The sequence below is a fragment of the Notolabrus celidotus genome, chromosome 14 (assembly GCF_009762535.1).
Source record: "Notolabrus celidotus isolate fNotCel1 chromosome 14, fNotCel1.pri, whole genome shotgun sequence".
Taxonomy (NCBI): Eukaryota; Metazoa; Chordata; class Actinopteri; order Labriformes; family Labridae; genus Notolabrus; species Notolabrus celidotus.
This window is the reverse complement of record NC_048285.1, coordinates 13,878,488-13,894,758: the sequence shown is the minus strand read 5'-3', so window position 1 is coordinate 13,894,758 and position 16,271 is coordinate 13,878,488. Positions and strand designations below refer to the sequence as shown.

Below are 16,271 nucleotides of genomic sequence, written 5' to 3'. Positions count from 1 at the left end.
TGTCAAAATTAACTATAAAATACCACCATCACAACAGTATTTTGGCACATGTGGTTCTGTAAACGCAAGACGTACATGATGTGTGAGTCTCTGGGTCAACAGGGGCAGAGAATCTGCAACAAAGTGGAACTCGTCTGGAGTTATGCTCTGGCAGCAGTTGGCTGCGATGGCCAAGGCATTCCTCTGAGCATTGATGCTGAAGAACTCTAGATAGAGGAGGCAGTCCGCAAGCCCACCCTGTGAGGGAAGAAATGGTCAAATTATTCCTGGGTATGATAGTGGCAAACAGGCAGGACATTTGAAGAACATGACAGAAGGACAGAAGGACAGTAGGAACACTTACAGCCTGCAAAATGGCTTTGCTGTGTCGCCTTGACAACATCTCCAGGGCAGTCAAGGCCTGCTCTGCGACGTCAATGAACTGGATCACCTGAAGCTGCAGACAACAAAAGAAGAACATGGCAACAGCATATCAATAGGCTGCCATTGGGAATTCAAAAGTGATAAGGGGGCTGTGCGTCTTACCTTCTCCAGGAAGACAGGGATAGCATCGACAACCACAGCAGAGGATCGAGGGAGCGCCTCCATCATATATGTGAGAGCTCGGGAGGCATGATTCATCTGTGTGAAAAGTTCAAAGGCAGTGGGGTAAGAGAAAATAAAGAACCAAACAAAGACGACTACACAATCAGAAAAAAAAACCCCATCATACTCACAATATCAAAGTTATGCTCCATTTGTAACAGTGTAATCTGTGAGAGAAAGAACCAAGATATTTCAAATGTGAGTCACATTAATTGCCAACAAATAATTTGTATTGAAGTATGGCTTAAAAACATACAAGTACAATAACAAGTTCATGAGCAAACAAGATGAGACTGACCAAAGCGGGCACCACACTCTTGACGGGGAATCCGCCGAGTGTTTCCTCATTGCCCATCACCAGCAGCTGGCACATCTCAATAGCAGCTTGGAGCTGCTGAGATTCATCGCCTGTGGCCTGCAGGCCTTGTAGCAGCTGCTGAGCCTTGGAGCCTGCAGAGAACATAGCACCATTTTAGAGCTTGCGTCAGGAGAACGCGGATGTATCGGCCACTATAGCATATGCATGTTGGCTACATGTCCGCTTTGGATCGGCTTGATTTTCATTTTAATATGCATGCTAACAGATCAGACCTTTCAGTCGATCCATCTCATGTGTGGAAAATTTAGAGAATAGAAAGCTTGACTACTTTCCTCACGTAAGGATCTCGACCAAAATAGACAGAAAAATTAGACGTTGAGAGCTGTATTGGCTTTGTGCCAGCTATATTTATGTTACTGGAATGAAAAATATAGAATGGCAACACTCCCGGAATACTTTTCAAAGCAAGAGCCTAATTTTTTTTTTTTTCTTCTGCGGAGATACCCCCCTTGTTTTGAAACAATTTTTTTATTCTGAAAGTTCACTCACTCACCATTTTCTGTAAAGACACAATCCTGAAATTCTCACATTTTAATAACAGGTAGTTGTTTGGCCTTATCTTAGGGTAAAATTTATGAGAGAGTCTAGGCTGATAGCAGCAACTCATGCAACCAAAACATTTCCAGTCTGTAAGCCGTAAAGATAGGAAGGCTGTACTTACTGGCTCCACTTCCAATGGTCCTGTGGAAAAGCTGTGACATACGGGGTCCCAGGGGCCCAAAAAGATGTGGGGGGAGACCTCTGGCCTCCAGTAGGGCTGAGGGGACAAAAAAGTGACTTTTATAGAGAGCAACTCTGGAAAACTGTTTATGAAATCTTACCACATTAAGATATCAAATAGAGATCAGGGTTGTGTTCACACTTACTGTGTTCACATCAAAAAGTGACAGATAAAAATAATGAATTCCTAAATGATAGTATCAGGAAAATAGGGATTATTGAAGTATACCTTGAAGCCTTCCCATTTCAGAGTCATCTGACTCACTCTCTCCAGAGGTGGTCATGCCCACGGCTCCAGCAACTGAGCTTGAAGCTGGGAAAAGAAAAAGTATTACGTTAAAATTTACAATAAAGTTAAACATTAAAGAAATAAATTATCGTTCAAGTTACCAGGAAACACTTTAACCCCTTTTGATTGGGGGGTGGTGAATCCTTTACTCAACCAACACAGTTGAAAATCTGTGATAATTCAATGGCCTTGTTTAGTCTTCAAACTGAAGTCCCTTTTTCAAGTCCAGATTGATAATAAAAAGGCAGCCAATAGCCACATGAAATGTGGTATTTTAAAATGAGATCAAAACCACATCTGGAGATGGGCTGAAATGCTAATCCAATCTGAGTTGTACTGATCTTTCAGTGTCGACACTCGGGCCACTCAATTCAGAGTTAAGATTGACTGAGTACAATAAACCCAGCGTGAGGGAAGTGCATCAGAGTCGCAGAGAAGAAGAGAGCAGAAGTCACACTGCTGCTTGCTGTTAGCAGGTCACCACATGAGAACATGGTTGGAGGGAGGAGCGTTAGGGAAATGTGCATTTTAGAATCAACAGATTTCTGTGACCTGTAATAAATTTTTTAAAAAAGTGAGGAGGGTGTATTTATGTACACAAAGCAGCTTTGCCACTTCTTTCCATATCTCCTTCTCCATCTGCTCTGTTGGCTCTCTTCATAAGCAGTGAGTTTTACACAGCAGTCAAAGTGACACAATTTGCATGTTGACTTTTTTTCACATCCAGTCATATTCTCACAACAGCTGGTGAGTTGCCTGTAGACAAAAGTTGCCCTCAATACTGTGGGGTAAACACGGTGATCCAAATGAAAGTGGTACTGAATGACTGACACCAAATTTGATTTAAAGCTTTAAAAATAGTGGTAAAAGGGGGGCCATATTGAACAGTAAATCAATGCAATCACAACAGGGGCGTGTCACATCTCTCAGTATGTGTGTGTATGGGTAATATTGTGGTTAACTAGTTAAAGAGAAGGTGAAAGGAAATGCTTGAGATGAAAGAGGAACTTTTTTTAACTGTTAAGCTCATAGTAATGGAGAGGCAATATTAATTTTGTGAATTCTTGTGATTCCTTGTCTGGATGCACAAATCAAATCAGATTGCTGGTAAATAATAGGGATGCACCGAAATGAAAATTCTTGGCCGAAACCGAAAACCGAAAATTAGGAAACCAAGACCGAAAACCCAAATACCGAAATAAATTATAATGCCAATTATTAGTAGGGAGACAGTTGTAACACGGGTCAGTTGTAACACTTGCACCAATCAGGAAGGAATCATCGGATTCACTCTGCACATGCTCAGTTTAGTTGCAGCTAGTTTGTATATCAGTTGGAACACACTGGGCTAAAAGAGCTCAATGTTATAGACAGAAATGTCAAAAATGTTACAACTGTCCCGGTCTCCCCTACCATTGCATTTATGGCTCTGACTGTGTACGAACCTCACTGAAATCAAGGATCTCATTGAACATATCAGACAACGAGGGTGCATGCCCCTCATCTGGTTCAGAGAGACAAGTCCTTTTTTCTGCGCTCTGTTCTCCTTCTCCTGCACTGTGTACTTCTCCGTCTCCAAGCAGGTTCTCTGCATCCATCGGACCTGGATCATGTCTCGTGCGCGCTGCTTTATACTCACATCCAAGTAATGATCTTTAGAACGTGGCTCAAGTACAGTCACGATGAAGTGCAGAGGATCTGAATGGATCTCAGTGAAACGTGTGCTGACAGACTCTAAGAGTGTACTTTTCATTGTTTTCACTCCCTTGTCCGTCTCAACCTCTTTAATTGCAGCGCTAAAGCGTCTTCTAAGCAAAGGAATAACAGATGTAGACATGTTGGCCTTTATCCAGACAAGCGCGTAATGGTCGCGGTTTTTGCTTGCGTCACCAACATTCTGTTTCGGCCGTGTTGTTTCGGGGATAAAAGTCTTTTGGTGGCCGAATTTTCGGTGCATCCCTAGTAAATAACAGTGCTGACAGTCTTACAAATCTGATTTGGATAACAATCTGACATGACTTCAAGTCTGAACTAAATCATAAACTTCCCAGCATAAAAAAGGCGTTCCACTGTCAAATCAAGAATTTGACATGTGTTGTGTTTGGTACCTGAAGCCCCTTGTGACGCCTCATCAGTGCGAGCAGCTGATGAGTTGGCCCCATCCTGGTTGTTGTCGGAGTCGGCCATTTTCTCCTGTCGGCGAGCGTCGGCTGCCCCGCGCTTGCCCAGGCCTGAGCCCCGCCGACTGTTACAGAAAAAACAGATCAAGAGTTTGAGTGACAGCAGAGTAATCACAAAGTACAGTACTTTCCATGCTATATCATTGATTCAAATGAACACAAAGCAGAGGTTCCTATGGATAGTCTGAAAGTCTTTGTAACCACAAAGAAACTTTCAAATCTAAAAAGTAGGTAGTTCAAAAGGTAGTGTCAAAAATGTCTCATGAACAGGTCGATACTTGATCAAGGATTCTAACTTTCTCAACGATAATCATAAAAAACGGATCAACATAGGACTCTTCAGGTTTCATAACATTTTTGGGGTATGTTCATGTGAGACACTGTCTGAAAAAACAAGACTTTTTTTGTAGTCTGAAATTGTATCAGCAATTTAGTCAGCGCTTGGTTTTTATTTTAATGTCAATTGGAGTGATTTTAATGTGCAGGTTTTCTGTCTGGCTTTGAAAACTAATTGTCATGCTGTGATGACTGCTGGGTTTGAACTGCTGTGTATGAATTGGCAGCATTTAGCAGAATAGACTTTGCAAAAATGGAACATAATATTTAGAAGCATGTTTAACTTAGTCTAAATCACCTGAGTACACATTAATTTTGTTTTTGTTCATTTGGAATGAGTCTTTCATTTCTACATAATAGCAGGTCCCCTACCACGCAGGCAGCCATCTTGCACTAACGTGTATTTTAGCACAGAACAGAAAGTAATGACAGAAGAGTTTTTGAGTGGCTGCGTATAATGCACCAGTTGAAAAATGAAGAAGTAGTGAGTGGTGGTTGTGCACAAAAGGATTTGTCTGAATAGGGAAGTTTTTGTTGGTTAAGTCTTGGCAAATGGGAATCATACTTATCATGCACCACAGGAGCTCAGTGATGTTGATAGATATGTGTCCTGTGTCTCTGAAGCATCAAGATCTGAAAGGATGCACTAAACTGATGCACCAATGCATCCCTGGGAAGCACCAGGCGGGGTCTGAAATGAACTTTTTTCACTGCCTGCCACTGTTGCAGGCAAGTCATTTTTTTTGTCTGCCACTCAGATTTTCTATCTGCCACTTTTAAAGTATATGTGCCAATTGAAAGAAAAAATATTTAGACATCATTGAGTTGTTTGTGTTTCTTAGATGATTCGGGGTCTTTTACGGCCTCCAACTTCATATTTTATGTCCCACAAACATCTGACCATCGGTAATGTTAACTCCTTACAGACTGAGCAGTGCATTAGCCCTTCTTGCTCATCGTACACCAGCCAGTTGCGTCGCTCTCCCGTTTCACTGACCATCCATTTAAGGTTGAAATACCTTTGTGTCTTTTTTTTTGGTGATTTCTGCACGTGTTTAGTTGGCTTGTCAACTTTAGAAAGATAACGCCACATTGCAAGCTAACAAACGCTATCAGACAACGTTGACATGTGAGCCAAGCATAGGAGCCAAGCCAGCTATTTAAGCTGATAAAGTAAGGAGTGGGCATGTATGTGTAGGCGCGTCTGTTTCTTTGTTTTAATTTGGTGAACTTCGACTGTCAATCAAAACGAAAACTGTTCTACAGCCAATAGCGTTGCCTTTATAGAGCCTAGTAGGTTTGAGTGACTGTCAAATGTGTGGCTCTATCCAATCATACCCTTATATTTCTAAATGTGTCTTTCTGTCGTACAATTTCCCTGTCTGCCAGAGTGGCAGACGGCCTGATGATTTTACCCGCCGTCGCTTGCCACAGTGCTAATTTAAGACCCTGGATGCAGGTATTTGTATTCAAAGGTTAGAGAATATGCTTGTAGCAGAAAGACAGTGAGGTGACTATGATAATGCTAGCCTGCTAGCGGTAGCTGCAGTTAGCTCGTATGCTACAGAAGTCTGTTTAGCTTTTTGTGTGTTTCTCAGCTGTTGCCCGAGAAGAGTGTAATAAGTAACATGTGAGTACACTGAGAGAAACATGAGGCAGAACTGATCAGCCAAGTAGATGATAGTCAGAGACAGGGGAGTAAATGTTGGGCACAGATTGCCTGTTTGTTGCTGCTGAGCATTGTGATGGATAGATTTTAGCAGCCGAACTGACAAAATCCAACCCACAATATCTGGAGATATGGAAATTAATCTAAATGAGTACACACATTCTACTAATTCTCGCCAATTATTCCAGTTTCTACAGACTGTACCTTTAAAGCCTATAGAAAGTTATTGCACTTAAGGCTTTCACTTGCTCTTCACTTTCACAAAAGGCTACAAGTTGGGGCCGAACAGAGTTTAGAATAGTTTGTGATAGGTTGCATCTTTTTCTGCTGCACAATATTCCACTGATCTAGCGGCGGAGCGAACATGCCAGGATGTGCTGCCATGTGTTGTTAAGGCAGGAGGGAAGGCTGCAGACTACTGAAACAGATGGTAGTTCTGCTGGATTAAAAATACGTGCATCTTTTTTACCAATGTGTTAGAGCACATTTTGTGCAAGAGATGGTTGTTACTTGAAAAATGTACCTAGTAAAATCCAATTTCAAACTAATACAGTCCACTACAAAACCTGTACAACCAATCCCTCCATTTATACTGATCACTTTCCGTCTATCAAGAGTGGTGGACATTTGGAGGCTGCAGACAGTGGAGTGACTGAACACTGAATCATACCGAGAGGTGTTTCTTGTATTTTCTATCCTTGTTAATGTCAAGAAATTCTGAAAATACAGAGCCTTGAATTTCACATACTTCCTTGATATGAATATTTACACTACAGACAAGGAGCTATTAATGTGATTTGTACCTGGTGCTGGCACAGGAGCCCGTGGTCTTCTGGCGTGTGCTCCGCCGAAAGCTGGGGAGCTCTGCTGGGGGAGACTCGCTGCGCTTCTTGGTGGATTTCCTCAAACCTAAAGGTAGACAAAAAAAGGACATTTAACTCACCTCTGGACAATGCACAGACACTACCAACCAGTCCTGTGAGATCTAACTCACAGGGAAGATAACATGACACTCTGCCATCAAGCCATCTTCACTGTTAGAGATTCTACAGCAGGACTCAGAGATAAACATTATGGCTTTGGTACCATATTTAAAACATGATTGGTGCTTTAAGTGTGTGAAATAGCTTATATCTTTTATAGAGCATTAATCACACTAACGCTGAGTATTACCTTTCAGTATAGTAAAGGCTCTAGTGTTGCCAGTTCAGAGCCATGTACCACTGACTGAGAGGGTATAAATAGTAGCCCAACCATGGCCCTATGACAGAACAACCTTCATGTTAGATCTCTGACTCATGTCTTAGCAGCATAAAAATAAACATTTATAAAGTAATGAGCAAATTAATTAAAGACAAAAACTTTTTTCCTTTGTTTTTCATTTGATGAAGTTTTGCTTTAACTCATTTCAAATGTTTATCGTTCATAAACATCTCAGCTCAGTATATCGCTCACAAACATCTCAGCAAGAGTTTCATAGAAGTTCACAATGCATCTCAAATTACCTCAGCCCACTCAATGCAATTGCGACTATCTTCCTTTACCCAATGTTGCAGTTACATTGTTACTTTAATGCAATCAAATGCAAAGTCAAACACAATCAGAGTGTACTGTATGAGCTTACTCACCATTGCAGACAAAAGTAGCCCAATCTATATGTATTTAAAAAGGTATTAGAGGCTAAGAGAGAAGGATAAAGAAGCAGAGATAAAGTTCTTCCCTTTGACAGAAGCAGCTTACAAGTCCTTCCCTGCCCTCAAACATAACCCTGGTCAGCTGGTGGGCCCACAAGCTAAGCCAACTTAGGAGGGGTCTCTCCATTTAGGCCTGGGACCCATGGCAGAGAGCCCACCTTGGTCTCTATCCCCCCACCTACCAAGAGCTGTTTGACCCCATGTTGACCTGCACAGCTCACATTTGCTTCACCATGCTCCTTTTTTGGGGGGGCCGGGGGGGGGGGGGGGGCACAAAATACTGTTATGACAAGATACGGTCACCCTGGCTCGTGTCAACTGTGGCAATATTTCACTTTAAAATGATAATGCTCCAAAACAGACTTCCCTCCCTCTGCATGTCACTACTATATGACTCCTTGAGGTGGCGCTAGAGACTTTAATCCTGCACTTTGCCTCAAAGGGACATTTTGTTCTCTTCATTTAATCTAATTGCAGGACACTAATAAATCCATCAAATACTGCTGAATCACTGTATCATAACTTGTTGTCGTTCTAAGTAATGTATCAGACATCAGGTATCAGGTATCGTGATTTTCCCATCTCAAATGTACTAACAAAACTTCCTGTACTATCTCTCTGTAGACCTTTGTTTTGCCCTTTAAAAGATCAGTTTAACGTGAAACACTTCTTAAGCAACAACTTAACTGTGGCTCTGCATTTTTTCTTATAATACCAAAGACCTGTTTTTCATCCTCTTGGTTCTACCTAAATCTAAAAACAATGCTCACTTAGATCAAGAACTTCTGGAGGTTCTTCCACGGTATTAAGATGAAACTTATCACTGAGATAGTCTATTTTGTTCCAAATGTAATTATTCCATGGGAAAGTGTATTATCATAAAGCCAAGTGCTGTAACTGAAGAACTGTCTTCAGCAGTGTAAATGTTGCTGCACAGACACACACACAGGCTATCTATTTCAGTTGTTGGGCACGAGGTTGAAAAGTCCAAGCTGCTGCTTTAACATAATGATGATGTTTGGCTATAGCAAGTCCCAAGCCATCCTCCAAACTTGGCAGCAGGCATAATGACATGACCTTAAATTCCTTTATGTCCTCAGCAAAAGTTTGAGGAAGTCCTCTAAAGGCATTGAACACAACTTCAATAAATGTACTCAGTTGATGGATTGATGATGTTAGATTGAGGAGCACACTGGCGAGGATAAAAATGTTTCTATATTTCCCTCCACTCCTGTTGATGTTTCCGTTTGGCTAGTAGGCTGGTTCTTAAAGCCTCTGCGAGCAAGAAAGAGAGTGTAGTGGTGACGGAGTCGGCTTAGAAAGCAAGCGCTGCTCTTTAAATAAAATGATGAAAGTAAGAAATTGATTATTATCCGATTGTATGATTTGACAAATTTAAAAAAACACTTCTGTATCTCCACACAAACGTGCAGGGAGCAGCTTGATCTTGTTTGTAAGCAGCTGCCCTTTATCCTAGTGTGCATCTCATTGCACCGCCCTTTGTTTCACCTACGACTCTTGCACAGCCGCAACTGCTTCAACTCACAGGTCAGCAAATACCAGCCATTTGTTCTGCCTCTTTGGTGTCTCATTAAGAGACTCGAGTAATGTTTGCATCTGTTGAACAGAGAGCAGAGGAGAAAGGCAGCAGTGTCACCTGTCCCCTTTAAGCTTTCTTTTAGTCCTGACTTGTGGGTTGTGAGCTTGACAGGAATACTCTAAGTACAGCAATACAATAACAAACATTACCACTTACTTCTTTTGAATTAGAAGTGGTAACTGAGGCGTAATATTGTAAAAATGTTCTGTGCCTGTTTTAGGCAAAATACCACTCAGTATCAGTTTGTTTTGCAAAGTATTGCAATACTTTGAGGTCATTCTGGAGCCCTCGGTACAATATCATATCATAACGTATGTATCTTGATATTAATTGTGCTGTGCTGCTTTTTTTTTTACCCATCCCTACTGATGAAAGGATCGTCCAGATTGTCTGTGAGCTGTTCATTGGGTTGAGGTTGTTTATCATTTTCATAACGTACTAAAGTGGGCACACTCATCCTGGAGGAGACCTTAGACTATCAACATGGAAATTATGCAAATTATGTTACAAAGACTACAATGTACTTTCAGTTTATGCATGGCAAGAAGTATGATTGGATGTTAACTGTTTGATTCTACCATGCAGTGCTGTGTGGAAGAGCCTGATTTTGATTTGTTTCTAAGTGTTTTCAGAAATGTGTCATCAAACCATTAACATACATCTTAGTTTGGTTGGACTGACATATTTAAGATAAATGTATGTAAGACAATTCTTTGCCCTAAAATAATTCAGACGTTGATAGAGACACTGTTATTCTGTCTAAGCACTAACAGAAGTGTAGTATCTCCTTATCAAACACTTCGTTATCTATTTATGATTTAGATAAGTCTGTCTGGAAGTAGCTTTGAGTAACAAGCCTCAGCTTTTATAACACTCTCTTACATTACTCAGATATCAGATATTACAAAATAAATGCAATGCTATCCTTACATAGGAGCAATTCGCATAACTCAGAACACCCTTGAGGAGAACAGATCGCTACCTTGACACTTCAACGACTGCACCATAGGAAACTAACTGAGCGAATATCGTATTTCTTCCTAAGTCCTTAGGTCAACAGATAAGTCATAAAGCTGTAAAAGTGCATTAATGCAACTGTTTATACGATCATCTTTAAGTCTTATTGACCGATAACATTCACTCTAAGGCTGTTCAAACAAGAACATTTGCTACTTTGGGATACCACAGGTTTAAAACAATTAAATACATTGATTTTCCATCCAGAAGTAGCCAAGTACTTAGGATACATATATATAAAAAAGCTAATTTGACAATCTGAATTTCTGCAGCCTGTGATGTGATCTAGATCAGGGGTTCCCTAGTACATTTTACCCATTATAGTAAAAAATATTGACAAAAATAGTAGCTAAACTTGAAATGGAACCTTATAAATAGAAAATGTAATATGTTTTCTGCCTTTCTTTTTGCCAGATGACTCCTAAGTTTAGGGTTAGTGAACAATTATCAAAAACATCAGTAGCAGCAGGTTAATTCATAACGGAACAGGAAACACATCATTTAGAGGGACAGTGGGGGTCGTGAGTCTTTGGCATCTATATTTTGGGGGTCGTGGGCTGAAACGTTTGGGAACCCCTGATCTAGAGTGAGCACAAATGAGGATAGATAGATAGATAGATAGATAGATAGATAGATAGATAGATAGATAGATAGATAGATAGATAGATAGATAGATAGATAGATAGATAGATAGATAGATAGATAGATAGATAGATAGATAGATACTTTATTAATGCCTTGGGAAGGTTCCCTCAGGATTCCAGCAGCAAGTAACACCAAAGGACAGAAAAAAGAAGGGAAAAAAGAAGGAAGAGAGAAGAGGAGGAGACTTTCAGCAGAACATTTTGTTGAATTTTGATATTTAAAAAGTTATCTTTTTGGTATTAAATATGCCCAGACCTCTGCTCAACCCTGCTTGGAGTGTTAGAATTTGACTGACTGCATTAACATAATATTAACATTATTCATATAGCACCTTTATTAACAACACTTATGGAGAGCTGGTTTGAGAAAGTTGACAAAACCCTCCTCATCACAGCTCAAAAAACAGTAAGACAAAATCCAGGCATAAAGCAAGGTCTCTAATGATACATCCACCGTTACATACTTCTTGTTGTTTGAAGTAATGATAACTGATTATCTCATATTTTTACTAGTTAAGTATCAGGTTTTAAATTCTGACACTGAAAACTTCAGTTTGCTCTACACTGATAACTGAGTAACCAGCAGTGTGCATGTATCAGGACATTCTCCAGTTTCAGGCTTCTGGTGCTCAAGTCTGACATCTGAGCCATTTCAACAGCTCAGTGAAGGCCACACTCACGCCATGTGAACTAGATAAGCTAGTCCAGACACATGTTACTGTATGCAGGGTGTCTCTTGTATTTATACTTGATACAAGCACATCATGAGTTAGTCAGAAATCTGGATAAAAGGCTTCACAATTCCATCTCTATTCACAATCTAATGCTGTACACCGACTCGTCAGCAAATAAGCACCGCTGTGGCGTGTTTGCTACCTTTCAATTCATCAATACAACGTGTTTAATAGAAACTAAACCTAGCTGACTCAAAACTTTAAACATACAATGGTAATGCCTAGTATCTAAGATCTTAAGTCATCATTATGGTGCTAACAATTGAATCTCTATTAAATTTGGTCAAAGCAAATGTACTTGCTCACAGCATTTAAGAGTGAGCTTTTATAACAGATTCTGTCACTCTGCTTGGATCCCTGGTCTTAGGAGTTTAAGCTCCATTCGAACACGTGAAAATGATACCTCTACATGTCACTGTGAACCTGTTCACAGAAATTAAAGCAAAAAATAGGGTTAATATGAAAATGTATCAAATATTGAGGAATATGACGAGAGCTGTGCAAGCAAATGTTTGTTACAGGAATAAAAGAGCTGTTGCATCGCAAACTAGATAGAGTTTGGATATGCCTATGTTTGATGCTAAAGAAACATAACACTACAACTGTTACAGGATTATCCTAAATTAGCCAGCAGACAGTAAAAACTGTGATTTCTCTAAATAATGATGTCACCAAACCTCCCTTCTCCTTGATTTTTTCCTCTGATTGTCACTGACTACAAACGCCATTGAAACTATGAGATTGAAAGAAATCTGTTGTAGCAACAAAGACCTTGAATCCCTTTGTTGATGTACAATTAATAATCTAGAGAAGCACATCAATTTGATATTACCTTACCTTGCTAAACCATCAATGAAACAAGGGTGTTTGAAGTGAAGCACCAGTTACTGTCAAACAGTACAAAGTAGGACTAAATCACTAAAATCTTCTCCGAGTTCCACCATTCTCTGTTGGTGCATTCTGTGTGGATTGGATTAGTAGTTTCTACTTCTATTTTCAATGAATAGAGAAGTTCCAAACAAAGGTTTGAGTGACTCACTTGCTAATTTAGCTTGTAATCCTGATGGCCCAGGCTTGGAGGTCTCAGTTTTGGAGGATCCAGGTAAGGACAGCTTGGGTTTTGGCAGGTTTACTTTGGGGTTGAAGCGTGCTGCCCACTCAAATTTCGAAGAGCTGGTGGTTTTTGTCTGCTCCTTGTCACGGGTACTGCGGCGTGGCGAGGGGCTTGAGGCCGAGCGAGAGCGTCGCGCCTTGGTCTGATCTTTTCCCTGTTTGACTCGGGCGCCCTGCGTTGTGGAACTATTGGTGCCTGTTGTGGAGGAAGAGGAAGAGGTGGAGGCAGAGGAGGAGGAGTCCGTCACGTTGCTACACCCAGCTTTGGCTGAGGCGGCCGATTTTGACGCCAGCTTGGTGGGTTTTGCTGTTCTGCCCTCGGTACGATTTGGGAGGGACCCAGCGGTGCTACTTAGACCGGGGAAAGAGTCCGCTTTCTTCCGTTTCTGGATTGGTGAGGCCCCAGTGGCCCCGCTCTTCTTGCTCTGACCACGGCCTGACAATGCAGGTGGTTCCGGAGCAAGTGATTTCTTCTTAGACTTAGCCGGGCCTTTCTTGGTCTCTGAGGTATTGTCTCTGGGTGGTGGGAGCGATTTGGGCTTCTTGGCAGGCGTTGGTCTGAAGGTACTAATTTGGTCAGGAGCTTCACTTCTCTTTAACCCTCTGGTGCCTTCACTCTTCGACTGGTGGCCTGGTCGCTCTTGTTCAGATGTCCCTGCAGCCTCTGGCTCGTCTTGTAACACAACTGAAGCCACAGACAGAGAGAGACCGCTTCTGCCAGGTAGAAGGAAGGAAAACAACACCGTCTCAGAACATTGCTCAAACTGTGAGGAGTGATAAATCACAATACCACATTCACTGGATTCATTCAGATTAGAACAAAACCCAAATGTGTGCAATACTGTTTGTTGTCTTTTGTGAATTTACTTAGTATTACAACACTGAATTGATTACAAACCCTTCATACACACAAGCACACACAATAAGTACCAAGTAGAGAGGAGGGGTACCTTCTTGAGCTGTGCCCTCTGGACAGGCCAGTGGCTGAGCTGGCAGTGGCTTTGGAAGCCTTAGAATTAGGTCTTCTACTTTCAGGTGGGGAATTTGCTTTATGTTTTACCTGCTCTGACTGCAACCTGTAAGGTTGGAAATCACAGAGCAAGTGGTAGTGTGGGTTTTTGTATTTGAGCCACATAAAAGAGACTTGATCAATACCCAACTATTTTTGGCTGACTGTGTTTGCATTTCCTCTGATCGTTGACACTAAAGGATTAGCATGACAAACAGCTATCAAAAGAAAGAGTTAATCACCGCTCTACTATGAGAAAAGAAGACGAGATTAGCTTTCCTTTTGATCAAAGTCATCAATAAAACTATCCTTCAGGGCGTCTAAATTCAAATTCATAACAAAAACAGTAGACACCACCATTACATACTCAGTAAACCACAACTTAACACTCCTCAATGTTTGCCCCCTTCAGGAAATAACAAATTAATGTTACCTACAAAACATTATTGCTTCCTCTCCATTGGATAGAGATTTAACTGAAACTCAACAGAACAGCACAGGTGGACTCACCTTCCCGCGACTGTGTGGTCTTGTGGCTGGGCCGCAGCAGTGTTCCTCTGTGAACGGCGCAGTGACCCCCCTGGATTGGAATTAGGCCGGTTGGACATTGGCACCTCTCTCCTGAAGGGACATACCCTTTCTAGACACTACCATTCACTGGAAGAAATCAGAGTGAAAAGCAGCATTAGAATATTGAAAATACACAAAGTAGAATTTGATTTTGTTGCTTTTTGAAAACCGTTCGCTTCATATGAAGCCCTGCTTTTGCACCACTGGGCTCAGGCTCACCTCTTAAGCAAATTTGAATTGAGGGGGATCATGATGCTCTCATTATTTTTCATATGACTGTACTTCACAGGATGCAAAACTCCCACCTCGAACAGCAGACCATGTCTATTGCCAACTGTATGTCCGGAGGAGTATGAGTTAGTTACCAGCAAAATTCAGTTAACGCAATTAAAAACTCTTTGCCAACTGTGGCTATAACTTCAAATACTGCATCAACAGTGTGTATACAGTAGATTTCTAAAACTCAATTCAAATCATCAGAGTGGCTAGAAACATTGTCCTTCTATGCTTCCTAACCTTTACAATGTTTATTTATAATATTTTATTCTGCATTATAATAACCAGAAGGATCATTATAAATTAATTTATCATTAGCTCTATCAAATGACATCTTCACAGAATTGATCACATCAAATGCAAATTTGTTGATCTTATTTGTTGTCATTGTTCTGGCAAACTATCCTCAAAAATCTTAACACCTGTACCTGACTTATTTTTCAAATACATTTGTACTTTTAATCATTTCACAATATCTCACATGAATTAATCAAATTATAACTAATTGCAATGAAGACCTTAGTGATAATAAGATTACTTTACAGTGAGATATATGATATATATATATATCTATATATCTATAGATATATATATGTATATATAATGTGTAATGTATATATATATATATATATATATATATATGTAATGTATATATGTGTATGAATCATATGTACTTCAGCAACAACATGTCTTTGTTCATGCTTAAAAGGCAAATTGAATTGAATTGATTATACAACCTACTATTTCTTCACTTAACGAAAAAACCAAGGTAACAGAAAAATCTAAATAAACCTAAAACTAGGTAGACTGAAATAAATAAGGTGTATTATTTAACAGCTTCAGACTTCCTTTAAATTAAGGAAGACTACTGTGTATGTTTTTTTGTATTTGATCATACCTGACCAACACAGCTTGTTGATTGGGTAAATTGCATTTCTTAAAATCCTTAAAAATCTTAAGAAAATTAGGCATTATTAGAATCTAACCTTAATGAGTCAATGACATAAAGGTAATAATAAGAGGATGAATGACATCTAGTTAAAAGAGATACAGGGCTGGATGATTTGATCACCTAAAACACTCCTACTGCTGACAATCAAACTGAAATACTTATATCCTATCCAGAAAAGAGAGATAACTAATTGACTGACACAGTTTTTGTTTGATAATGATATCATTGATCATAAAAATACGCCACACTTGGCAAGCTCACAGGGCCATTTTAGGCCTGCTCTGACAGTGCATCCTCGTCTTTGTTTATTCGTCCATTCTGACAACTGGTGCAATACACTCGCGTCTAATGAGCTGAGTTTTTAAAATCAAATGATCCGCAGATTGAAACACTAGCACGTATTGAGTTTTACTTACCATACCCCCCTTTACCAAACAACGACAGTGTCTAAATTTTTAGACCCCTGATTTACAGAGGCCTTTATTTCTGACGTAGATCTCTACC

General features: G+C 40.3%; 1 protein-coding gene across 26 annotated transcripts in view; it reads right to left on the bottom strand.

Moving 5' to 3' along the window:
• trip12 (thyroid hormone receptor interactor 12) overlaps positions 1-16,271 on the bottom strand; it is a 49,829-nt gene that overhangs the window by 15,827 nt on the left and 17,731 nt on the right. For 13 of the 26 annotated variants that reach the window (XM_034700530.1, XM_034700541.1, XM_034700534.1 and 10 more), the window contains 11 exons: positions 14,480-14,626; positions 12,887-13,674; positions 6,962-7,067; positions 4,082-4,218; positions 1,914-1,997; positions 1,626-1,721; positions 884-1,035; positions 717-752; positions 526-621; positions 344-436; positions 76-237 (listed from right to left, as the gene is read on the bottom strand). In XM_034700530.1, the coding sequence (XP_034556421.1) occupies positions 76-237; positions 344-436; positions 526-621; positions 717-752; positions 884-1,035; positions 1,626-1,721; positions 1,914-1,997; positions 4,082-4,218; positions 6,962-7,067; positions 12,887-13,674; positions 14,480-14,577 (1,848 nt within the window). In that variant the 5' untranslated portion in view covers positions 14,578-14,626. Of the gene's footprint in view, positions 1-75; positions 238-343; positions 437-525; positions 622-716; positions 753-883; positions 1,036-1,625; positions 1,722-1,913; positions 1,998-4,081; positions 4,219-6,961; positions 7,068-12,886; positions 13,675-13,910; positions 14,037-14,479; positions 14,627-14,758; positions 14,869-16,271 lie in introns of those variants that run through there. The other 13 variants (XM_034700517.1, XM_034700527.1, XM_034700521.1 and 10 more) reach the window with 3 other exon arrangements.